The 27,497-nt window shown below is 40.2% G+C and overlaps 1 protein-coding gene across 1 annotated transcript in view; it reads left to right on the plus strand.

Moving 5' to 3' along the window:
- Positions 1 to 594: 594 nt before the first annotated feature.
- Positions 595 to 27,497, plus strand: part of SPAG17 (sperm associated antigen 17) — a 250,892-nt gene continuing 223,989 nt past the window's right edge. The window contains exon 1 of the mRNA XM_068966033.1: positions 595 to 681. Coding sequence (XP_068822134.1) covers positions 595 to 681 — 87 coding nt within the window. The remainder of the gene's footprint in view (positions 682 to 27,497) is intronic.

Consider the following 27,497-nt stretch of genomic DNA (forward strand, 5'->3'; position numbering starts at 1 on the left):
CAAGGATCCTGTGCAAGAGTAATTGGACCTGTTTTAGTAAGGCCTTGGGAGGCAGAACCTAGACCAAAGCAGGGGATGGAAGTGGGAGACAAATTTGGCTTCATATAGAGAAGCATCTTGGGCAGATTAGAGAGGAAGAGAAAACATCATGGGCTATCCTCTGAGTGGAGTCAGTTCTTCATTCTGAGTTTCCCAAGGTGGAAGAAATCTTGGTAAAGAAGTCGTGGACGGGATTCTAGGGATTCTGAATTTCTCGACAATGTCTCGGACCAGAGAAGGCTCTAAAGAGAAAGCAGAGGGTGGGCGTAAAAGAAAGTAGCTTGACCAGCTCGAGGCTAGTTGTATCCTTTCCTCCCCCACTTGCACATTTCTGTGGCTGGGAATTTCTGATTTAACCTTGGGGACTGGAGTCCCGCCCACAAGTTGCCGGTTACCGTGGCGACGGAAGCGGTTGACCAGAGCCTTTAGAACACGTTTAGCAGAGGGTAGCCAATCCTTTCAGGAACTGGGCGTGGCTTCGGTTACTGTGGCAGCGGGGACGCTTAGTCCAGGCCTGAGGCCAGTTTAGAGGCTAATGCTCCTCCCGTTCTTTGCATGGCACCCAAGAAAGAGAAAGGCGGGACAACCACCACCGGCTCTAAGATATGGGAACCCTCCCTCATAGCTGCACAATTCAACCAGGTATGCCCGGAACCCCGTAAATCCTCTCTGACCACCCCTCACCCCCACCCCACCCCCGCCTACCCCGACTCCAGTGCTGAAAGCCCTGGCTCTCCAGGCGACGCCGCCAGGCTGGCCTTCTCTTCTAGACATCACCGCTGCCCTCTCGGAAAACTGTACTTGGTACCGCTCTCCCAGGCTTGATGGTTTTGTTCACAGAAATCCTAGGGTCCCGCCGCAGGGAGCATTGAGGGAAGAGAAACAGGGACTCCGATTTCAAGAGGGGATGAAAGTGAGCGGTGGGGGCAGAGTAGAGGGTCTGACATCTCACCATCCTTTTCAGTGAAGTCATCCAGAAGGTACTCCACGAATATACTGGAGTTGTCTTTATGAACGACTCACTTTCTCCTGATTTCTCCTGAGGAAAAAATCCTGCCGGATCATTTATAGCCTGGCACATAGTAAGGCTTCAATAAGAGCTGTATGAAAATAGACATGGAGTATCCATGCATTTGGTATCAGTGTATGTAATACAAAAGAGCCTTCTACAGATAGGAAAGGATGACTTTCTTATGCAATGCCCTAATACCACAAAATCAAACGCTTGGATGTATTTTGAAGGTAGTCTAGGAGATCAGAGTAGTGAGGGGTTGACTGCTAGACTCATTCATAGGATGACACAAAGGTAATCTATAACACACCTGCCATCCATCACTGACCAGTTCTCCACCCTACTCACACCCACCACCTCCAGCGAATTGGGCAGCCCAGTACCTCCTGTCATCTGCTGCCAGAAATTCACTTCAACACTAAGTTGTTTCTAAGTGAAAGATAACATTTGCAAGAAGGAATTCTGGGAATTCCAGGCTGCCATTCCAAAAACACCTTAAAAAACTGGAAAAAGTTTTTTTTCATTTTCTATGCATATATGTTGCGCTAGAGAGTGAGTACTTAAAGGTAAAATACATCTGAAGTTTCATGATATTCTCATGAGAGATTTCTATTTGTCCTTATTTTCCACTATTATTGTTTTCCCCTGTGAACAGTGATCCTGTCTGATATGAAATTCCACCAGATGAAGAATTTTGTGAAAGTAATTAAGATATTGCCGATTCTGACATGATGTCATGGAATTTGGGGTTATTTCTATAACCTTAGGAATGAAAGATGTCAACTCAGTAATTCCCAGTTACGTTCTCAAATTCTCAAAGATGTTTTTTAAAATACTCTATAAAAGCACCCTCTCTTTTGCTTTTACAATTCACTACTAGCCAAAATAATTTTTTCTCCATTTTCTTTGAAATTGTGTAGGCCAAGTTTGGGCTTGGAGAGAACATTTCTGCTTGAATTATAAACTGCTGAACAACAGAGTTTGATGGAGCTGCTGACATTGCATTAAGCTTTAGTGTTGCAAATATGAAGCTATAATTTTCCTAGTTGAATGGAAAACCTAAAGGCACTATTTTCCCTTATGATTTGAAAACCTGAAATAATATTCAGCTTTCTTGTTCCTGCCTAAACAATATAATTTCAATAAATCTTATATGTAATAGAAAGAATTTGAACTCAAAGAAATATGTAACTTTAACTACAACAAGTAAACTTCTTCAGTTTGTTGAAATACAGGTTCTTTATGGCAGAGGGAAGGCAACTACCCTCCACCTCCTCTCATATTTTTTTCTCAGCTTGGTTTCATGTCTGGTCCCAGAGGAAAATTCCCAAATTAAACCTGAAGTCCAGTGCCCAGAGGCATGCCCTAACCACAATGTAATAGACTCTGAATTTGGGTTAAAGATGACTATAGATGTGTGAATTCCTTATTCATAGGGCTTAACAAAGTTCTTTGTACATACTGGGTGCGCAAAAAATGTTACTGCTTTAGTTCCAGGATTTCTTTCCATGGAGTTCTACTGCTGTGCAAACTGTGCTCCATTATATATGGCTGAGTATGTGTGTGCTTCTCTGTGATTGTGTGTGTTCACTGGGGGCCAGGGAGAGGGAAGTTTTCCTCTCAGTCTTCCAGAAGCCAGTTTTTTGAATTAACTGATTAAATAGTCCTAATCAGTAGCAAGTTTGAAGTCCTGTTTGCATTGAGCTGCACTAGAGTTTACAGAGAATAAATAGGTTCACAACTTGGTTTTAGTAAATTTACTTTGGATCAGTCTCTTGGGCTGTCTCTTTGGACCAGTCTCTTGGGCTGTCTCTTTGGATCAGTCTCTTTTGGGCTGTCTCTTGGAGGCTAGAATATCATCAGATTTTCAGTACATTTTAGTTGGTTCTAAAACACAAAATGATAGCAAATAATACAAGGCAGTCTATTTCTAAGCATTAGATGATTATATTGAATCTAGAGGTTAGGAAGATCAAAGGCGGATGAGATAGCCAGGAAATGCTTTTTAAGATATATACCTTTGTCTGAGTTCTGAAGAATAGGTAGAGTTTGAGTAGGTAGAAAGCAGGAGGACAGTTATTTTCAGGAAGGAGACCAATATGTGCCTTAAATGAACCTGGGACACTTAAATTGAGACAGGAAAAAATGTAGGTTAGATGGCTTCTAGGTGTACATTGCTCATAAATTAATTCTGTCAATCAAATGATCATTTACTAACTTTGCTGTCCAAACATTTAGCTTGTTATTATATATGTGAATAGATAATATTGTTATATATGAATATATTATATTATTAGTGTATTGAACTGTCACACTTCAAATTAGGTAAATTGGAAATATTTAGGGACAAGACTATGAAAATGCATCTTATGTTGTCTTGTATATGACATAGACATTATATTTATGATATCTAGCAGCATTAAGTATTAGAGATACTTTAGTGTTATATAAATTAAAATCTTTTTTAATATAAATTTATTTATTTTAATTGGAGGTTAATTACTTTACAATATTGTATTGGTTTTGCCATACATCTGCAACTGTGAAGGCATTCTCTACTGGCCACAGTGAGAGGAACAGGTGTTAACCCAGGTCCTCAGTGATAAAAGGTGCTATCCTGAAGCATTTTGGTCTATGATATTTTTATTTGTATTTTTTATTGTGGTAAAACATACATATAACAAGAAAGTTATCACCATAAACATTTTTAATGTACTGTTCAGTGAATGGCATGAAGTATCTTCACATTATTGTGCAACCATCACCACCTTCCATCTTCAAAACTCTTTCATCTTCCTCATCTGAAACTATATCCATTTCCTAATTCCACTACCTCCCTCCCTCCAGCACCTGGAAACACCCATTTTTCTTTATTGCGGATTTTTGTCCCAAAAATGTCTTCAGAATGTGAGGAGTCTCTAAAAGTTTGAGCTCATTTAGAAATCTCATAGGTAGAGTGTGGTTTGAGATTTTGTTAATCTTAATTCTTAAATACTTTCATATTTTCAAATTATCCTTGGATGATTTTATCTTTTCATTTATTCCAAGTTTAAGGTCTCATTTTTAGGTGTGGCAAGAAGGCAGCCATAACTTGTGAGACCAACTATTCACATAGCAATTATTTCATTTGCTTACTGTGACCCACCATAGAAACTGTTAAAAAACACGAAAAAAAAAAAAAAAAAACCATTTCTGGCAATCCACATATACCTTAACCCAGTCAACCTCACTAATCAAACTAATCCAATTTACTGATTTCACTTTGTAAAGATGATTTTAGGTCCCTAATCCCCTACTAAGGTATTGGACACTTACTGTCATTTACCTTACATTCATCATTAAAATTTTACTTCTTGATTAAGCCATTGATCCTTCTTTAATATAAATATCCACATATTTAAAAACATTTGTAAACATCTACTGTAATATATTTAGGTCTTTACTGAGACTCATGAGGTCTTGCTTTTTAAATTTATATATTTTCATTATCAGCGTATGTTTGTTTATCCCTTTCAAATGAATAATAATATTTGCATCAAAGGCACAGATTAATAATATACATGGCAATACTGTCCTTCACAGTACTCACTCAGAGGTTGAGGCTCCTGGGGTATTTGGGCTAACCTGCTTCTTTTAAAGATCTGAGGATTCAAGTATTTTAAGTTCTGGTTAAATTCTGGTCCAAAAATATGCAATGAATTGGCACATGAAGGACCAGATTATAGATTTTCTCTCTAATCCTTCTTCCTTAATAGAACTGTATGTTATAACTATAGCATTTAATATAGACCTTGCAATTTAAAAAATATATTTTAAACCAATTTAAGGGCTTCCCTGGTGGTGCAGAGGTTAAAAGCATCTGCCTGCAATGTGGGAGATCTGGGTTCGATCCCTGGGTCGGGAAGATCCCCTCGAGAAGGAAATGGCAACCCACTCCAGTATTCTTGCTTGGAGAATCCCATGGATGGAGGAGCTTGGTGGGCTGTAGTCCACGGGTCACAAAGAGTCGGACATGACTGAGCGACTTCAGGTTCACTAAGGGGAAATTTAAATACTTTGTTTCAAGTTTCAAGATCTATACAAAATGCTATTTTTTAAAAAAAGTGTGAAAAAAATGCCTCCTTCTACTACCTAGAAATATGCCACATTTCCTGGTTGTGCATGTCGAAATTTGGCTCATCAGTGTCTAAGACCACCTTCATCTCTCCACTTTCCAATTTCTGTCAGTGGCGCTAGAATTCCTACAGTCACTGAAGTTCATCAAGAGTGAGTCGTTGCTCTTGTTATTCAGCTGGCCTCAACGTTCTCTTAATTTTTCCTTTAATATTTTCTCATCTTTGTCTCTTCCTCAGGCCTTCACTGTTCATTTTGATCCTTGAATTTTTACAATAGCCCCCTCACCTCTACTTACGATAGAATCATCTATTTTTGTCACACCAGGCCTGTTTGTGAAACCAGTGGCCACTGTGCCTTTCCTAAACACTGCTCACACCGTGTTCACTCCCCCATCAGAAAGTATCAGTGACTGTCCGTACTCTCAAAACCTAATCACCCTGGCTTCTTCAACCCTCTTTAAACTGATCCCCATTTAACTATCAAACTGAATTGCTCCAGGCAAGGCAGTCTCCTCCTCGAGGTACAGACACACGAAGAAGCTAATGAGCTTCTGGAGAAAGTCCCAGCTGTGGGGCCCAGCTGATCTGGGTAAATAGTCGTAATTTTGAACAGCCTGATGGATGGCCTACAGCAAGTGTCTTACCTTCCCTAAGCCTCTTTCTCCTTTTGTCATATGGAGAGTATAATTTTCACCTCAAAGAGGTTGTTGTTCAGTTGCCAAGTCGTATCTGACCCTTTGTGATCCCATGGATGGGATGCCAGTCTTCCCTGTCCCTTACCACCTCCCGGAGTAAGACTGAGGAGTAAATGATATTTGCTTCATTTCAGAGAGATTGTATTGCACCTGGCTTCTAATAACAGTGCAGTAAGAGAGTTCACTCCCTCCATTCTGCTTTTTCACTCATAATAGTTTCTCTACTTAAAATGAACTTCCACCTTCCATCTCCTTGTCAGACCCATTCTTTTAGGCTCTCATAAAGCCATGCCTTGCAGTAAGCTTTCCTAACTACCCTAACCCACATCGATCCTCCCTCACCTTTGCTCTTGGCCCTGTCTTTTACAACTCAGTCCTTGGTTGCAAGTATGCCTTGAATTATTTGCTATCATTTCATGTTTTATAGAGCATTAAGTATCATGTGAGCTGCTTCACAGAAAAATCATATCTTATAGTCCACAATGGCTAGCATGTTTCTAGGCACACAAACCCATACTCAAAATCTGTACAAAATTAATTTACTGACTGATTTTGGAATATGAAGAAACTTTTATTGTAGAAACCAGGACAGGACAGTTAGTAGACTGAGCAGCTGTTTTCCAAGCGAAGAGGAAGGGACAGAAAACATTTATATAAAAAAGCATCACAGCAGATAAATAGGCTGATTGTAGCAGTATCCCCCCCCCCAAAAAAAAAATATGCAATGATTCCATTTCACTTCACAGAGATATTTCTCTGCCAACCAGGAGGCATTAAAGTGAAAACTCTTTAGAACATATAGTTAGCGGTTGCTGCTGCTGCTGCTAAGTCGCTTCAGTCGTGTCCAACTCTGTGCGACCCCATAGACTGCAGCCCACCAGGCTCCCCCGTCCCTGGGATCCTCCAGGCAAGAATACTAGAGTGGGTTGCCATTTCCTGCTCCAGTGCATGAAAGTGAAAAGTGAAATTGAAGTCGCTCAGTCGTATCTGACTTAGCGACCCCATGGACTGCAGCCCACCAGGCTCATCTGTCCATGGGATTTTCCAGGCAAGAGTACTGGAGTGGGGTGCCATTGCCTTCTCCGAGTTAGCAGTTACTCCTCATTATATTATACATCAGCTGGGGAATAATACTTGTCTCTTATTAAACATAGCTTAGTGACAATTGCTGAGTTGTACACACTTGAAAAAATAGTAATGAAATTTCCTAGGAATCTGGAACAAAGCTTACACCTTGTAAAGGTTTGGAAAGTAGATAAGGGTTCTGGACAGGTATTGCTGAAATGTTTATATTCCAGACCTCTTAAATAAAGTTATAAAGTATAGAGATGCTAGGATGATAATAAACAGTCTAAGTAGGTTTGGGAGGAAAAATGTTCAGTTGTGCTCGAAACCATTATGAATGCAGTTTATCAAAAGAGAAATATGTTTTATTGGACAGAACCCTTGGGTAATTTTTGAGAGGCAGTGGAGGATTTTTCAACTTTTTTGATCTTCAACAGTAACCTATTTCTCATGTTAATGTGTATTTAAGACTTACTGGAAATACTCATAATATGAGCTGAAGACTGATGTCTGGCAGCAAGCATATTTCTGAAATTGGGTTGGTTTTTATTACAATATTTTCTGAAATATGCTTTCACTGATATTTACAAAACAAATTGCCAGTTCGCACAAAGGTTGTTTTAATAAAAGCCAATGAAAACAACTGAGTTGCTAGGAAGAATGTTAAGAGGGAAATGGACTTTTCATAACCTCACATTATAATTTCTCTTTTTAGACAAAAATGTATTATTTGAATGAGTTTGGAACCAAAAGGAGTTTGCATGTCAAAATATCTACCTGGATGTTATATGTGATCATTTTTATTGCAAATGAAAAATATTAAATACAAGTAAAATGTTAAGTGTTGCCAGTATGAGTTTGGCAACAATGTTAAGTGTTGCCAGTATGAGTTTGGCAACATACTAGGAAAATGTTAGTTAAGAAATGGTGAACGTTGATCATGTTTCAGCTCTAGCCATAGAAACCATCATTAGCTTCCAGTTACCCACAGGGTACAACATGAGATAGTCTGCCTGGCTTTCACAACCCTGCCTAATTTGGTCTTTCTCTGCCCAAACATCTTTATCTTCCTTTGCTCCAGTTGAATGATGTTTGTGATATCCCCTGGCACATGCTGACTATTCTCATGCAGTTTCCTGGCCTGGAGATCTCCCTGCCTCCATCCAACTCCTTCTCATTAAAACCCTTCCTTATATCTTCCAGGGCCTTCCCTGGTGGCTCAGTGGTAAAGAATCTGCCTGCCAGTGCAGGAGACATGGGTTTGATCCCTGGATGAGGAAGATCCCCCAGAGAAGGAAATGACAAGCCATCCCAGTATTCTTGCCTGGGAAATCCCATGGACAGAGGAGCCTGGTGGGCTAGAGTCCATAGGGTTGCAAAGAGTCAGACATGACTTAGGCACTAAACAACAACATATCTTCCAGAAAGGAGTTTAATCACATTATTCTGGCCCTTATTGACTCTTCTCCTTCCACTAAGCTACCTCAGTGATTATCTTTAATGCTATCCTACTTTGAGCTATGGTACAACGCTTTCAGCGTTACCTACTGTTCCTGCATTCTCTTACAACATTGCATATTCCTGGAGGATAGCAAAAGATTAATGTTTTTAATTCCCTCCCTCTTCCCCACAGCACCTAATAGTGATTAGTACATAGTGGTCTTCTACAAATACCTACTGAATTAAATTCATTGACTGTCTTTTACTGCCTCAATTTCCTGGCCTGTTTCCTTTTTTGATCTCCAGAATTAGTCCCAACTCATTGCTCATGAGAAAATCTCAAAGCCTTAGTTTTGATATCCATAAAACAGAGACAGTGGTCATACCTCCTTTGGAGATATTAAAAAGATTGTTGAGAAGATTTAAAAACTTCTAACGTGTTATCTTAGACTTCACACATCCAAACCCAGACTCTAGATTTTCCCTTTCAAACCTGTTGTCTCGCAAGTCTTCACCTTCTCATTGAAGGGTGTCTCCATTCATTCCACAAGTCACTAGAGCCAAAGCCCTTGCGTTCATTGTTCCTCCTCCTTTCCTGTATCCCATAATCAAGCTTTGCTGAATCCTGTTGGCTCTGCCTTTGAGACTGACTTATCATCTAGCTCATCTCTTCTTTTGGCACCACCCATACTTGCTATCTTGCTTAGCGACAAACAGCTCAAGAGTTTCAGAACTTAGTCTCCTCCCATTTTCGCTGCCCTGGAGTCTTGTCTTCATACAGCAGCGAGAGTGGTTCTTTTAGCTACTCTGGCCTTTTGGCAGGCTTTGAGTCCATCAGCAAGCACACTACTACTTTAGCGCCTTTGCTCTTGCTATGCCTTCTGCCTAGAATGACCCTTCTCAAGATGGTCACATGAGCCACTCCCAACTGTCCTTCAGAATTCTGTTCAAATATTGCCTTCCCTGACCTCCCTATGTAAACTACATCTTCACTCTCTATTCACTTATTCTCGTTCAGTTCCTGACCTTCTACTTCATTTATCTTACTGTCTGTTTTCCCTCCTGTGATAGTAAGCTCTGTGAGGGCAGGGATATGTCTCACTCATTAATACATCACCAGCACCTGACATTTAGAGGGGCTCAATTATCTTAATTATCTCAGTTAATCTAATTATCTCTGGTTTATATTTAATACATGATAGTGAAAAGAAAATATTTATATTGATTTATTTGATATACATCTTTTATTGCGTTATCTGGGTATATTGATGCAACTGGGTCTACAGTGAGTTACAACCAAAACAAAACATTTGGAACTTTTTTCAAAAAACTGTGGGCTGAAACTCCAGAAATTCCATTTCACCACTCTGGCACTGTCTTCATGTTAATAGTTCTCAGTGAAGCCATCTTTCTTGGTACCTATTCAAATAGTTTGAGATGTCACAGGTGCTGTCCTACTAGCACCCCCAGATCAACAAAAAACATTTAACTATTAATATCTTTAGCATCTTTACCAGAAAAAGGAAAAATAAAAGACCTGAAAGTGAAGTCACTCAGATGTGTCTGACTGTTGGCGACCCCATGGACGGTAGGCGACCCCATGGACTTGTAGCCTGTCAGGCTCCTCCACCCATGAGATTTTTCAGGCAAGAATACTGGAGTGGGTTGACATTTCCTTCTCCAGGGGATCTTCCTGACTCAGGGATTGAACCCAGGTCGCCCACATTGCAGGCAGATTCTTTACCATCTGAGCCACCAGGGAATTCTAGTGTTTTAGCATCTTGAGTTTTGCAAATAAGGTATCATTAAAGCACTTTTACATGAAACATTCAAAGTTTTAGCAATAGTAATTGAATGTGCTACTTTGATTTATATGTTTTCCTAAAGGTTTCCTTCTCCTTTCAGTAGATAAATGCTTTACCATAGTCAAAGCTGTAAATCTACATTGCAGTGTTGCAGTGTTACAGCCATAAAGTTCAGCTGAGTATTTTTGGTCTAAAAATGCTCACTTATGTTTAACTACATAGTAGGTTATATTAAAAGCTCTGATGATACGTTTTTAAATGTTTTGCAATTACTTCATTGACGCATTTTGATTAAAAGTTTTGTTTCAGTTTTTTTAATGCATGAAACTGAATATATTATGTTCTTTAAATTTTCCTTCATTAATTATTGCAAAATTTCCCTATTGAAATTGTGAGCTTTAGCAAAACATGTTTGCCATTCTGATTTTAAAAATGTGCTTGCCTGTTCAACTTTTAACAATACGAACTTAAGAGTTCCATTTCCATCCAACATTTATATCATTTGCAATAATAATCAGATTTAATTAATCAGATGTTTATGTTGAAATAATTTTGTTGTTTTGCACTTCAGAAATATAAACTATTTATTAATGTCATAATGATTTTTACCTAGTATCAGAATATGCCTCAGATTATATTGATTATATTTTTCTTCTTTGATCTCCTGGAAAGTCTGAATACTTATCTATTCATGATACTTGAAAAAAATTTTAAAAACCTATCCAACTTTGAAGTCCTCTTCACTGTGGATTTCCATTTTAAATATTTTATATTATAAATTTATATAAACATGTTATTAATATAAGTATATAATAAATTAAAATTATGTACACAGGAATTTAATTACACTATCATTTAAAAACAGTAAAAACTAAACAAGTCAGAAGCAATAGTTTGAGCTTGAGGATGATGACTGGGGATCCTCTGGAAGCCCAGAGTGCTTAGGAAAAGATGCACAGTGTGCCTTTGCTGCCTATCAGGACAAAGTCTAGACCATGAACCATGCTGCAGAGTTTCCCTCAGTGCTACACTGCTAAGGAACTCAGGTATCAATGATCAAAGCAACATCTTATAATGATCAGTTTGTACTAACAAGGTTATATTTTTCATGCCTAACTTTACCAATTTTTTTCTAGCAACCAGCCTACAATCCAGTTTACCCACTAGGTGGGCATACTTGTGTGTGTCCAGGAGGTGTCAGAATATCTTCTCATCTCCCCTCTATGTTCCCTCTACATGGCCACCCGTTTGTCCTTCTGTGCTGCCAATATGATCATGTCACATCCTGCTTCAGTCTCAACCCTTACTATTACTTACTTGGCCTTTCACAATCTTCCTGGCTCCATTCCAGCCTCATCTTCCCTCCTCTGTCCCAGCCCCTGTCATACAATTCCACAACTCAAACCTGCTAGGTAATTTTGTGCCTTCATGTATACAGGATTTGTTTAGAATGCCCTTCTAAAAAAAAGTCATATATAAATCAGATGTACTTCCTCTGTACAACTAAGACTGACTTCCTATTTCCTATTTACAGTTGGCCATGTTTCCACAGTACTTATGCATACCATGATGATGCTAATTATATTAGAGTTATTGGTAGATCTGCTCTCTCACTTGACTGCACTTTCCAAGGACAAGTAGTGAGTCATATTGTCTTTGGGTCCTCTCTGTTGAATACACTCAGTCATTCATAACTGGAGGAATGATGAAAACAAATGCAGTCATTCTTCCTGTTATACCACAACCACCCACCTTTAAATCACATTCTTGCTACCTTCCATATTTTTTTTACTGAAATAAAACAAACAAATGGCAATATTAAATGTTCATTCTAATGCCTTTTGGTATATGTACATACCAAGATATAGAACAGTTTCAGTCATATAGAAGATTTCCTCAAGCCTCTTCCAAACAATACCTACACCCCCAAGGATATTAACACTGTTCTGACTATTAACACTATTCTACCATCATCAATTACTTTTCCTGTTCTTAAATTTTATTTAAGTGATACACATGAACTCTTTATGCTTAACATAAAGCCTGTGAAATTCATGCATGTTGTTGCATTATAAATCATGTTTTCTTTTTGATGACTTTGCAGTATTCCATGTATGAACGTACTATGATTTATTTGTGTATTCTCTTGCTGATTGACATTTGGGTCATCTCAATGACATTGGGACATTGCAGTTTGAGATATTACAAATGATACTACTATAAAATTCTTGTATGGATTTTTCTTTGGACACATGTACTCACTTTCCTGAGTATGTAACTAGGGATGGAAAAGCTGGTCATAGGACAGGCATAGGTTTAGCTTTAGTAGCTACAACCACAGAGTTTTCTAAAAGGATTGTACCCACTTACACCCCATTAGTTACATATGATGGAGAAGGCAATGGCACCCCACTCCAGTACTCTTGCCTGGAAAATCCCATGGATGGAGGAGCCTGATGGGCTGCAGTCCATGGGGTTGCTAAGAGTCGGACATGACTGAGCGACTTCACTTTCACTTTTCACTTTCATGCATTGGAGAAGGAAATGCCAACCCACTCCAGTGTTCTTGCCTGGAGGATCCCAGGGACAGGGGAGCCTGGTGGGCTGCCATCTATGGGGTCGCACAGAGTCCGATACGACTGAAGTGACTTAGCAGCAGCAGCAGTAATATATGAAGTTCCAATTCACTTATCAGTCTTTTTAATTCCATAATTTTTTTCTGTTTTGTATTTCTACTGTACTTCATATTGTTGTTGTTGTTAATTGCTCAGCCATGTCCAACTCTTTGCAATCCCATGGGCTGCAGCACGCCCGGCTTCCCTGTCCTCCACCAAATCTATATGTTGAGACTAAATTCCTAATGTGATGGTACTAGGAGATGGGTCCTTGGAAGTGGAGCTCTCATGAAGAGGGTTATTGCCTTTATAAAAGACACTCTAGAGAGATTCCTCTTTCTGCTATGTTACATTATAGTGAGAAGAGGGCCGTCCATGAGCCAAAAAGTGAACTCTCACTAGACACTCAATCTGTAAGTGCCTTGATATTGGACTTTTAACTCCAGGGCTGTAAGAAACAAAATTGTTTTTTAAAACCCCCGAAGTCTGTGGTATTCTGTTATTAGCCCAAACAGACCGAGACATACTATAATAGTTCTCCCTCTCTGATCTGAATTTGTTTCAGTTGTCAGTCCCCCCATTGAAGTCCCTCCTACCCTATGACCAGTTTGTTTGCCATTTTGTGACTCTTTCCAGCTATTCAATCCTTTTCTAGGTTTTATGCTTAAAACTCAACACAGCTTTCCAAGTACAAAGATATTCTAGTTTTGTACAGCTATAGGATAGTGTTTTCTATTTTGTTCCCACTTTTTTTCTAGATCTGGTGAGCCAAGGCCTTTTAACCAGAACTGCAGCACATTAAGCTGACAGTTATGGGAAAGCATTAAACATAGTCACCCTTCCTATAACTGATCATCAAAGCCTATGAAGTTTTTTTCAAGGTTTCATAAAAGAAATTTCTTTTTTTTTAATTGAAGTATATTTGATTTACGGTGTTGTTTTAGTTTCTGGTATACAGCGAAGTAGTTCAGCTATATATCTATAGTCTTTGCCATATGCTTTTCCGCTCTGGTTCTCCACAAGATATTGAATATAGTACCCTTTGCTATAGTAGGACCTTGTTGCGTATCTATTTTAGAAACAGTAGTTTGTATCTGCTAATCCCAAACTCCTAATATACCCCTCCCCTGCCCTTTTCCCCTTTGGTAACTAAGTTTGTTTTCTAAGTCTGTGTGTCTGTTTCTGTTTTGTAATAAATTCATTTGTATCATTTCTTTTTAGTTTCCACATATAAAGGATATCATATGATATATGTCTTTCTCTTTCTGACTTAGTTAAGATGAAAATCTCTAGGTCCATCCATGTTGCTGCAAAACGCATTATTTCATTATTTTTTTTATAGATGAGTGATATTTCACTGTATGTAGGTACCACATCTTCTTTATCTATGTATTCATCTGTCGATAGACATTTAGTTTGCTTCCATGTCCTGGCCATTGTAAGTAATGCTGCCATGAACACAGGGGTACACGTATCTTTTTGGATTAGTTTTCTCTAGATGTATGTCCAGGAATGGGATTGCTGCATTATATAAAGCCTCTAAACTTGTAACTAAAGTTTAGATTATGTTTTCTTCAATGCATCTACTTACATTTTACACCATGAATGTCATTTGACACACATGCTTGCTCAATTCAGACAGCTTTGTCAAGTCTCCCTGCGGTGTTTAATTACTCCCTTGGCACACAGCGTCACTGTCAGTGTCTGCCAGTGAAGGCAAGGCAGAGTGGTAGAGGAAGGCCCATTGTCTGGGACTCAGGATGTGTTTTTTCCTATCTGTGACACCTTGACCAAGTCACCATGCTATAGATTTCTTTTCCCATCTGCAAAATGAAGGAATTAGGCAAAACAGCAATGAAAGAAACTACCTAGCACCAAATTCTAAAAGCTTTTGTTTCACTGTAACTGTTTACACATCTTGCATAAAGGTGGTTAAATAAGACATATACAAGGAAGGTCCTCCTCTCTGTTAACGCTTCTCCATCGAGAGAAGTGTCTGCTTAACCTTACCTTTGTTTTTAAGCAAGTTTTCTAACTATGATGAAACATTTCCTCCACTTCCACGATAAGTCAGTATTTTTAGTATGAAAATTTGTGAAATGCTTTCTAAAATTAAGTCAGTCCTGCTTGCTGACGTTACCTTGTCTTTACCCTTCACAACCTTGATACTTTGTGTTAGTCCTCTTTGTTTCTGCTAAATGTTACTACGGTGTGTGGCCCTAGGTGTTACACATAACATAGCAGTTTCTCAGGCAGGGTATATTGAGTAGACTTGTGGGGAGTAAACCTCCCAAATTGTGTAAATACCAGTGAAAAATCATCTGATATCAAAAAATGTATATGACTCTGTGTGTGTGTGTGTGTGTGTGTGTGTGTGTGTGCGCGTGCGCGCGCGCGCATGCTCAGTCACTTCAGTCATGTCCGACTCTTTGAGACCCAATGTACTGTAGCCCACCAGGCCCCTCTGTCCATGCAATTGTCCAGCCAAGAATACCAGAGTGCATTGCCATGCCCTCCTCCAGGGCATCTTCTCGACCCAGGGGTGGAACCCAGGTCCTACATTTGCATTGCAGGTGGATTCTTTACCCAGTGAGCCACCTGGGAAGCCCTTATGACTCCATATATGTATTTAATAATTGAGTTTGGGTTAAACTAGTTTAAGGTTAGGAATATTGACTTCAACTACCTCTGTTGTCTTAAAAAAATTTATCGATGTATAATTGACTTACAGTGTTGTGTTAATTACTGCTGTACAGCAAAGTGACTCAGTTATACATGTGCACACATTCTTTTTCATATTTTTTTTCATTGTGTCAGCCACCTCACTCTTTGCATAAGTATTTAGGTGACTGAACAAGGATAGAGTTTCATTATTCACGCATTTTATTGTAATCACAAAGATAATACATTAGATAATGTTTATTATTCAACTTCTCATGCATATCTTATAAATTTAGCAACAACCTAGGAAAATGTTTGTGGAAAAATGATTTATTAGGACCAGATTTTCAGCCTTTGTGATGGAGATAATTGTGGATGTGTTATTTTACTCTTTGACATGAGATGTCACTTTTGCTGAGAAGGGTATATGCTCTAAAATATATTTAAAGCAATGATCTGTTTTTCTGAAGAAACTTGTTTAGCTTAATCTCTCTGGTGTTCAGTAACTAGGAGCAATCATGTCTAGAGACCAAAGGTTTTGATCATGAGGAACAGAATTTGCAGCCTAATAATTAAAATACTTTCTGTGAGGGAAACATGAAATGATTAAATTGATGTCTCAGAAAAAAATTAATAGGTTGGAAATGGAAGAAGTTTTTGGAGGCTTGCATAGACCCAGTAGGAAGTATTTTCAATAGTCTAGGTTAGAGGTAGTTATCAGTTGAACTAGATGAATTGTCATGAGAATAAAAAAGAAGTGATAGATTCAAGAGTTTCTAGAAAGAAAGTAACTGATTGCATGTCTAAAAGGAGAATGGAGGAGGATTTGAAGTAGGATGACTGGGAAAAATGACAAGTCTCAGAAACTGACAAATTTAGCTAAATGAACTTAGGTGATTTTTATTGTTTGTGACAGGGCCGGGGTAGGGAGTGAATTTGTCTGTTTTGCTTTTAGAGTATTATGTTTTCATTCCAATCCCCAAAAAAGGCAATGCCAAAGAATGCTCAAACTACCGCACAATTGCACTCATCTCACATGCTAATAAAGTAATGCTCAAAATTCTCCAAGCCAGGCTTCAGCAATACGTGAACCGTGAACTTCCTGATATTCAAGCTGGTTTTAGAAAAGGCAGAGGAACCAGAGATCAAATTGCCAACATCTGCTGGATCATCAAAAAAGCAAGAGAGTTCCAGAAAAACATCTATTTCTGCTTATTCGACTATGCCAAAGCCTTTGACTGTGTTGATCACAATAAACTGTGGAAAATTCTGAAAGAGATGGGAATACCAGACCACCTAACCTGCCTCTTGAGAAATCTGTATGCAGGTCAGGAAGCAACAGTTAGAACTGGACATGGAACAACAGACTGGTTCCGAGTAGGAAAAGGAATACATCAAGGCTGTATATTGTCACCCTGCTTATTTAACTTATATGCAGAGTACATCATGAGAAACACTGGACTGGAAGAAGCACAAGCTGGAATCAAGATTGCTGGGAGAAATAATAACTTCAGATATGCAGATGACACCACCCTTATGGCAGAAAGTGAAGAGGAACTCAAAGCCTCTTGATGAAAGTGAAAGAGGAGAGCGAAAAAGTTGGCTTAAAGCTCAACATTCAGAAAACGAAGATCATGGTATCTGGTCCTATCACTTCATGGGAAATAGATGGGGAAACAGTGGAAACAGTGTCAGACTTTATTTTTGCGGGCTCCAAAATCACTGCAGATGGTGATTGCAGCCATGAAATTAAAAGACGCTTACTCCTTGGAAGAAAAGTTATGATCAACCTAGATAGTGTATTCAAAAGCAGAGACATTACTTTGCCGACTAAGGTCCGTCTAGTCAAGGCTATGGTTTTTCCTGTAGTCACGTATGGATGTGAGAGTTGGACTGTGAAGAAGGCTGAGCGCCGAAGAATTGATGCTTTTGAACTGTGGTGTTAAGAAGACTCTTGAGAGTCCCTTGGACTGCAAGGAAATCCAACCAGTCCATTCTAAAGGAGATCAGCCCTGGGATTTCTTTGGAAGGAATGATGCTAAAGCTGAAACTCCAGTGCTTTGGCCACCTCATGCGAAGAGCTGACTCATTGGAAAAGACTCTGATGCTGGGAGGGATTGGGGGCAGGAGGAGAAGGGGATGACAGAGGGTGAGATGGCTGGATGGCATCACTGACTCGATGGACGTGAGTCTGAGTGAACACTGGGAGTTGGTGATGGACAGGGAGGCCTGGCGTGCTGCGATTCATGGGGTTGCAAAGAGTCAGACATGACTCAGTGACTGAACTGAACTGAACTGAACTGAAGAGGTAAAGATGGCTTCCCTGGTGGCTCACACGGTAAAGAATCCACCTGCAATGCAGGAGACTTGGGTTCGATCCCTGGTGTGGGAAGATCCCCCAGAGGAGGAACTGGCAACCCACTCTGGTATTCTTGACAGCAGAATTTCATGGACAGGGAAGCCTGGTAGGCTACAGTCCATGGGATCACAAAGAGCTGGACATGACTGAGAGACTAATAGAATAACAGCAAGAGTGGTAAAGAATTTAGACATCCTGAGTTCAAGATGACTGTAAAACATCAAAGTAGAAACTCATCAGAAATCCAAAATATGGACTATAGTTCACAGTCCATGTTTGGAGACATTGACTTAGGGATTGTCAGTTGAGAGATGAAGTGGATGCCATGGGAGTAGCTAGAATATCCAATAGAGAGAAGCACAGACGTTTGAGCACAGAATTCTATGAAATATCTAGAGGTCCTCACTTATGAGACAGAAAGAAAAGAAAAAGCCTTGTGGTCAGAGAAGGAACATCCAAAGGTATAAAGACAAAGTAAGGACAGGGTGGTATCATGGGAATCAGGTCAGAGAAAGGGGCACAAAATGGCATTTGAATCCTTCTCTATGGAGATCTAGGTAGACCAGGGCCAGGCAACCATACTTGGTGATGAGAACACCACTGGTGATCTTCAAGGATGCAATTTCAATAGAGTGAGTGGTGATGATGGTGGTGGTGGTGATGAGAGAAGAAGGGAGGTGGGAGCAAGATGGGAGGCAGGTGTATTATCAGGAGGTGGGCCTCAAGTCCCGTGTTTGGGAAAATTTAACTGAATAAAAGAAGATCATATGGAAAATGTGTATGGCAGTCCTAAAGCAGGTTGGAAAAGAATTTCCAGACACAGAGCATTGCAGAAAGGAGTGAATTTATTAAGAACAAAGAGCAGAGATAATGTGGAAGCTGTGAACACAGCAGGCCAACCTCTTGACAAACCAGGAAAAGTTAACATTTTTTGTGGGCTAGTAGCCAATTTTCGTGACATTGTACAGGAGACAGTGATCAAGACCATCCCCATGGAAAAGAAATGCAAAAAAGCAAAATAGCTGTCTCGGGAGGCCTTACAAATAGCTGTGAAAAGAAGAGAAGCGAAAAGCAAAGGAGAGAAGGAAAGATACAAGCATCTGAATGCAGAGTTCCAAAAAAAAGCAAGAAGAGATAAGAAAGCCTTCTTCAGCAATCAATGCAAAGAAATAGATGAAAACAACAGAATGGGAAAGACTAGAGATCTCGTCAAGAAAATTAGAGATACCAAGGGAACATTTCATGCAAAGATGGGCTCAGTAAAGGACAGAAATGGTATGGACCTAACAGAAGCAGAAGATATTAAGAAGAGATGGCAAGAATACACAGAAGAACTGTACAAAAAAGATCTTCACAACCCGGATAATCACGATGGTGTGATCACTCATTTAGAGCCAGACATCCTGGAATGTGAAGTCAAGTGGGCCTTAGAAAGCATCACTACGAACAAAGCTAGTGGAGGTGATGGAATTCCAATTGAGCTATTTCAAATCCTGAAAGATGATGCTGTGAAAGTGCTGCACTCAATATGCCAACAAATTTGGAAAACTCAGCAGTGGCCACAGGACTGGAAAGGTCAGTTTTCATTCCAATCCCAAAGAAAGGCAATGCCAAAGAATGCTCAAACTACCGCACAATTGCACTCATCTCACACGCTAATAAAGTAATGCTCAAAATTCTCCAAGCCAGGCTTCAGCAATACGTGAACCATGAACTTCCTGATATTCAAGCTGGTTTTAGAAAAGGCAGAGGAACCAGAGATCAAGTTGCCAACATCCGCTGGATCATCAAAAAAGCAAGAGAGTTCCAGAAAAACATCTACTTCTGCTTTATTGACTATGCCAAAGCCTTTGACTGTGTGGATCACAGTAAACTGTGGAAAATTTTGAAAGAGATGGGAATACCAGACCACCTAACCTGCCTCTTGAGAAATCTGTATGCACGTCAGGAAGCAACAGTTAGAACTGGATATGGAACAACAGACTGATTCCAAATAGGACAAGGAGTACGTCAAGGCTGTATATTGTCACCCTGCTTATTTAACTTATATGCAGAGTACATCATGAGAAATGCTGGACTGGAAGAAACACAAGCTGGAATCAAGATTGCCGGAAGAAATATCAATAACCTCAGATATGCAGATGACACCACCATTATGGCAGAAAGTGAAGAGGAACTCAAAGCCTCTTGATGAAAGTGAAAGAGGAGAGCGAAAAAGTTGGCTTAAAGCTCAACATTCATAAAACGAAGATCATGGCATCCAGTCCCATCACTTCATGGGAAATAGATGGGGAAACAGTGGAAACAGTGTCAGACTTTATTTTTTGGGGCTCCAAAATCACTGCAGAGGGTGACTGCAGCCATGAAATTAAAAGACACTTACTCCTTGGAGGAAAAGTTATGACCAACCTAGATAGCATATTCAAAAGCAGAGACATTACTTTGCCGAAAAGGTCCATCTAGTCAAGGCTATGGTTTTTCTAGTAGTCATGTATGGATGTGGGAGTTGGACTGTGAAGAAGGCTGAGCGCTGAAGAATTGATGCTTTTGAACTGTGGTGTTGGAGAAGACTCTTGAGAGTCCCTTGGACTGCAAGGAGATCCAACCAGTCCATTCTAAAGGAGATCAACCCTGGGATTTCTTTGGAAGGAATGATGCTAAAGCTGAAACTCCAGTGCTTTGGCCACCTCATGCGAAGAGTTGACTCATTGGAAAAGACTCTGATGCTGGGAGGGATTGGGGGCTGGAGGAGAAGGGGACGACAGAGGATGAGATGACTGGATGGCATCCCTGACTCGATAGACGTGAGTCTGAGTGAACACTGGGAGTTGGTGATGGACAGGGAGGCCTGGCATGCTGCGATTCATGGGGTCGCAAAGAATCGGACACGAATGAGCAACTGAACTGAACTGAACTGAACTGAGCCAATTTTTATAGCCTCAAGACAAAGAAAATCCCTGCCCGAAGGGTAGCATTAAATGATTGGTTGGGTGCTGCAGGGTGTTACAGGGGTGGGCACTTTTGCCTAATTCGGGCTCAGGAAGCCGGCCAGTAAGGATCGGGGTTTTTGGCAGTGGTTGCAATGGGGCTTAGACAGTTTTGCTGTGACCTTGCTTCTGGGCTCCGCTTCTGTGGCCTTGATGCAAGGCCTTGCACCTGTGGCCTTGGGATAGGATTCCACAAGATAGTGGCGAGACTGGGATTAGGTGGAGATAGCTATGCATTTGTGAAATGGGAGGGAGGGGAATTGGGAGGAAAGTATTGAAAACTGAAGGGGGATAAAAAAAAGGATTGAAGGAACCAAGTTCGAAAACAGGTAAAAGGAAAGAAGGTCATTTGCTGTAGTACAACAGAGAAAGGGTCGGAATCTCTCTCTCAGCCCAAGAAAAGGAGCAAGTCCTCACGACTGGTAAAGGAAGATCTGAGACAAAAATATGAAAAGGAGAACAAACTCGGAGAGCCTTCACTGCGTAGATAGGAAGTAAATGAGCAAGAGACACAGACAAAGAATTCCTTCCACTATTTCTTCAAATGGCAGCTTCCCATGAGGCAGGGAGATAAAACACAGGGAGGATGTGGTGTATCATAAAACCCACATCATTTTACATAATGACTGTTCACACGCCTGCCTCCCTTACTAGAATGTGGGTCTTTTGAAGGCAGAGACTTCTTTCTAGTACTTTTTGAAGTGCCAGAAAGCACATAGGGCGATACAAAAGCACATTTGTACCATCGTGACAGTTTCTAGTTTGTCTCTCTTTTTTTTTTTTAATAAACACTGGGAAAAGAATGGAGAAACACTTTGTCCTTATTTTTATCTCCTGTTCATTCCTTTCTCTCTCTTCCTAGAAGCAAACACTATCATGAATGAATATCCCCTCAGCCTAACTGTATATTTATTTATCTGTATCCATTAATATTCCATGATATTTTTACTGTATGATTTTGAAAATTTACACAAATGATTTCATATTATGCTTACCGATTATGCAATTTATCTCTTTTTTTTTTAATTTTAGCTTTTTTAAAATTAGTTTTGAAGTCTCACCATGTTGAGAAATATAGACTTAGTTCTGTTCCTTTAATTTCTTGTATTTTATTAAACTTTGCATCTTCCATCTCCACGGTAGCATAGGTACCCACATAGCAAATGTTATTAGGGAATAAATTAGGGCAAACAATATCATAAAAGAAACTGATACTTTGTATAGCTCTTTGTTATGAAATGCTTTTAACTATAATCTCTTTTCTCTGTCATTGTGTATTTTCTTGCCCAGGCTAATGATTTTTAAGGAGAGTAATTATGCCTTATACCAATGCATTCTATTCTTAATGCCTACTTCACTATTTGGCACATAGTGAAAGTGAAAGTCACTCAGTTGTGTCCGACCCTTTGCCACCCCAGAGACTATACAGTCCGTGGAATTCTCCAGGCCAGAATACTGGAGTGGGTAGCCTTTCCCTTCTCCAGGGGATCTTCCCAACCCAGGGATCAAACCCAGGTCTCCTGCATTGCAGGTGGATTCTTTACCAGCTGAGCCACCAGGGAAGCCCAAGAATACTGGAGTGGGTAGCCTATCCCTTCTCCAGGGGATCTTCCCAACCCAGGAATCGAACCAGGGTCTTCTGCATTGCAGGTGGATTCTTTACCAACTGAGCTATCAGGGAAGCCCATTGTAACTCCTCAGTAAACAGTGATTGAATGAGTGACTCTTTACTGGAAGTATTATTTTGTGAAAGTCCAGATTCTGAGTACATAAATGTTTTTCCAAGACCATGTGGTTGGAATCAAGACTAATAATCAGGTTTTCTGATACTAAATCCAGTGGTCTTTTTCATTTTACTATTGAAAGAGCTATTGTAAGGCCTATACTAGGGAATCAGTAGGAAAGAAATAATTATAATGAATCATTGCCCTGATATAACCAATAAATAGATTCCAAGTACCTGTGTAATTGGGGAAAATTAATAACCAAAACCAGGTGTAAGGCCTTGAAAGTTATCATGAACATTAACTTAGAATGTTTTATCACATGGTCATTAAACCACGTGAGGTCCATATTGTAAAGGAGATAGGTGAGTTATGAGGACGTACAGGATTGCAGGAGTGAAGGATTAGGCAGGAAGCAGTTTTACTAAAGGACAACTCTTTTGCTAAGGATACTGGTAACCTAATTGCCTTTGATGACATACTAGTGTTTGTCTCCCCTTCTGGTTTCAGTGATGCCTCTGCTCCTGACTCTCCTGCCCCTCACTTTCTTGACTACCTCCTGAGAAACCCTTCCCTCAAACAGGGACAGTTGAGTGGAGATCTGAAGGAAATGACAAGAGTTCTAGGGAAAAAGATCTCAGGAACTCCTTCAGACACCCCCCACACTCTAACCTGTCCTCTCTCTAGGCTGGATTAATATCGATTGGTACTTTTAACCCTTCCCTTGATGAACTGGAGGTTTGACTCCAGTTTCCTCACTCAGAAGCAGGTCTCCATCACCTCTTGCCTTCCTGGAACAACTCTTGGGTCCTGGGAAGCTATTAAAGCTGCTGCTGCTGCTATTGCTGCTAAGTCGCTTCAGTCGTGTCCGACTCTGTGCAACCCCATAGACGGCAGCCCACCAGGCTCTCCTATCCCTGGGATTCTCCAGGCAAGAACACTGGAGTGGGTTACCATTTCCTTCTCCAATACATGAAAGGAAAAGTGAAAGTGAAGTCACTCAGTCATGTCCGACTTTTAGCGACCCCATGGACTGCAGCCCACCAGGCTCCTCTGTCCGTGGGATTTTCCAGGTGAGAGTACTGGAGTAGGGTGCCATTGCCTTGTCCTATTAAAGCTGGGATTGCTGCAAAGAACCAGCTCTGGAGAGCAACACACCCTAACTCCCCTGACAGAGCAACAGGGTGGTCAGTCTGCACAGAAAAGGCCTTTTAAGGAACTTATTTTGAAGTATAAGCACTATTAACTCACTTTCAGACTCATATCTTGGTCATTTGGGGCATCCTTTACAATTTGTCACATTTAGAGTGTTGGTCGCTTCAGTCATGTCCTACTCTTGCAACCCATGATCTGTAGCCAGCCAGGCTCCTTTGTCCATGGAATTCTCCAAGTGAAAATACTGAAGTATGGGAAGCCATTCCCTGCTCTAGGTGATCTTCTTGACCCGGGGATCGAATCCAGGTCTCCTGCATTACAGGCGGATTCTTTGCCATCTGAGCCACAAAGGCAGTCCCACATAAAGAACATTTAACCATACCAATTTAACAAATGCTTGTTGAGGTGGACTCTGCCTCTTTTTTTGTTGAATTGAGTCAGGGCACAGATTCTCTGTCACACCTCTTGCTCGAGATGCACTCTTACAGTTTTCCTGACACCCCCAGTGCTCAGATAGATGCAACATTCCCTCCTCACATAACAAAAACTAGAAGATCTGATTTCACCCAGGATCATCCATGCATGCCCCTTCTTCCCATAACATAATCTGAAGATCACAGTTTTAGGCTTAAAAATCAGATCAGGTCGTCAGAGAATTTTTGTTTTGCTTCTAGGTATCAGAGATCATACAGGGAATGAAATTTGATTACCACAACATTGACATTTCTTGGACATTTTCTTGAATTTGGGGGCAAATAGGATAGAGGGCTTGTAATCAGGACAGTCTTATATCCTTGTGATAATCAGAAGCATCCTTATGTAGAAGGATGTAGAAATTAAGCTGTATCAGTGACTTTGTAGTGAACAAATAAGTGAGATGACACTAACCAAGAAGCAGATGTGGGGCATGGGTAGCTCATTAGAAAGAGCATCACTGTTTATTTTGAAGTCCTAGTGCCAGATCCATACAAGTTCATGAATTAGGTCCAATGCCTAGTGAATAAATGGCATTTAATTAGAGAAAGGAAAATGGAAAAAGGAAACAGAAGGAAAGGGCTAAAGTAGAGTAACTGGGACTTCCCTGGTGATCCAGTGGTTAAGACTCTGCACTCCCAATCCACGGGGCATGAGTTTGATCCCTGGTCAGGAGATTAAGATCTCACAGGCCACACAGCAAGGCCAAAAAGAGTAAAATGGAGTAACTAATGAGCTCATATTGAGTCTTGAAAACATATCTTTAAAATATATCTTAATATTCAGGAACTTCCCTGGTGGTTCAGTGGTTAAGAATCTGCCTGGCAATACAAGGGGCACATGTTTGATCCCTGGTTCGGGAACTAAGATCCTGCATCCCGTGGAGCAACTGAGTGTGAGCACCGCAACTACTAAAGCCCGCATGCTCTCAAACCTGTGTGCCGTAACTAGAGAGTCCACGCACTGTGCAACGAGGGAGCCAGGGTGGCACAGCTGAGACCCAGGGCATCCAAAGAAATAAATAAATATTGAATATGTATATATATATCTTAGTTTTTAATGTGGAAGATAGTAACTCAACACTCAAGGGACTCAAGGAAGCCACATAAGGGTCTCATGTCTGAGGAGGGAATTGATGAAAGTTTGTAGCCTTTAATATCTGATGATGAAAAGAGACCTTCTTTCTTTGGGGTGAGTCCCTGATTCCAATTTTACATTTGTGGAGCAATTAGCAGGACGCCTCTTGGCTTTGCTTGGTCTCCTCCGTTAGAAGAATGCCTCTGATATGTAATATTTGTTTCAAAACCCAAAGAAGCTTGTTTCCTTTTGAGGTTTGCCTTACTTTTTATGTTCTGAAGTTCATTTTGGACCTCAGATTTTGCTCCAAGCAATAAAACTGGTTGGCTTGTACTAACATAATGGAGCCGTAATTTTAGCCAACTCTGGGGGGCGGGGAGATAGTTAAGGTGTGTAGTGGTTTCTGTGGTTTCTATGTGGAGTAGAATTCCCTGCAAAGCTTTTCCATGTGGTGTTTTAATAGCTGTCTTAAAACTCTCTGATGCATGGAGCAAAACTGAATTAGACTCATGTGCTAGATTGCTGGGATGGGCCAAGCAACCAGAGAAACAAAAGAGAAACAATCAAACAGCCTAAGCTCAGAGGCTAACTGTCAGAAGAAGATCCTCAAGACATACCCAAGTTGAAGATTAAAGACATGATCACCTGACTTAACCCATTTTTGCAAGACTTTCTAAGGAAAATTTGTATTTTTTCTTTATGTGTATTAATATTTTATTTTGCATGGAATTTTACAACTTACAGGATGCTTCAATATATATGAAGCATATATATATGCTTTTTGCATGGAATTTTACAACTTACAAAATGCTTCAATATATATGAAGCATTTTGTAAGTTAATATATGTATAAATATACACATTTGTTTGTTAGAGACTTATAACAACCTTTGGAAGTTTGTGTTATTAGATCCATTTTTATAAATGAGAAAACTGTCACAAAGATAGATGCAAGGTCGTTTGGCTGAGAAACTACAGAGGCAGAATTGGATACTGCCTCAAAGCTCTGTGTATTTACACCAGAACTTCAATAATTTACATTAGTGATCATATTTAATATTCATGAAGCAAGGATCACCGGACGAGTAGTGTGCATACACAGTAAAGATGTTTCTGGACTGCTGAGTTCTCATCAATGAATATAAGGCATTGTACTCTTGTCTAAACTGCAAGAGACTATACTCCTCCTTTCACTCAAATGCTCATTGGTTCAGAGACATGGTTTCCTCCAAAGTGCTAAGTGTAGCTGATAAAATGCCACATACTTAGTTGGCATTCCCGGATTAAGAATGTGTAAAAATTCTCTTTAGTGTGTGGTTTTGGCTGCTAAGTTCCGGGAACATTTATTGAATGCTACTATATGCCAGGCACATGGGCACAGTAGGAAGTTATCTAGGTGATATGATTCTAGCGAAGCCTTTTCCACTGCCCCAGCCCATTGCCTAAAATACTTTCCTCAGCAGGGCATCCCTTTGAGTTAGTCCGGGAGTCACTGTGATTCTTTGAAAACTGTAGGTAGCTTGAAAAGAAGAAAATACTTTAAAATTTTTTTCTTTTAATTTTACCAAAATCTTGGGGTATATTTATTTATCCAGTTAGCAAAATCAACTATTAAGTCTCTGAGTTGAATAGGAAGTGATGTGGATACTTTTATTCCACCCAAGAGAAGGGATGGGGAATTCTAGAAATTCACTCATCAGGACCCAGGGGAGCCAGAATACAGCAGCAACAGGTCAGGGAGCCCATCTTATCCAGAGAGAGGGTTGCCCTAAGGGTCTCTATCCAGAATAGACTTCAGTCATTTTGCTTTTTTTTTTTTTTAACTTTTATTTGCATGTATTTTTTGCAGCATTTATTTCCAGGCCATAAGTTTTTGTTTCTTCAGTTTCTTCTGAGCTGTCTTTTACTTCTGTGCAACCTCCTCTTCTGGTTTAGGAACAATCGGTTCTTTTTCAGTAAGGATCATCTCAGTGTGGCCGGGAGGGCTCATGGAGGCATTGATTTGACCAGGAGCTCTGTAAATCCTGCACCCTGGGGGGCTTTGTTTCACCTGGATGTGCTCAGTGACCAGAGAATCAACATCTAAGCCCTGAAGTCCAGCATTAGTCTCTGCATTTTTGAGCCTGTGCAGTAAAACTTCAGCACTTTTTGGGGGCCACCAACTCTTCCCATCCAGCCCCACTGTTCGGCCTGTGCACACCTCCCAACTCCACCATTTGTAACAGACTAGCACATGTTGTTTCTTTAAAGAGACTTCTTTCAGATACTTGGTGG

The sequence above is a fragment of the Capricornis sumatraensis genome, chromosome 2 (genome assembly GCF_032405125.1).
Source record: "Capricornis sumatraensis isolate serow.1 chromosome 2, serow.2, whole genome shotgun sequence".
Lineage (NCBI taxonomy): Eukaryota > Metazoa > Chordata > Mammalia > Artiodactyla > Bovidae > Capricornis > Capricornis sumatraensis.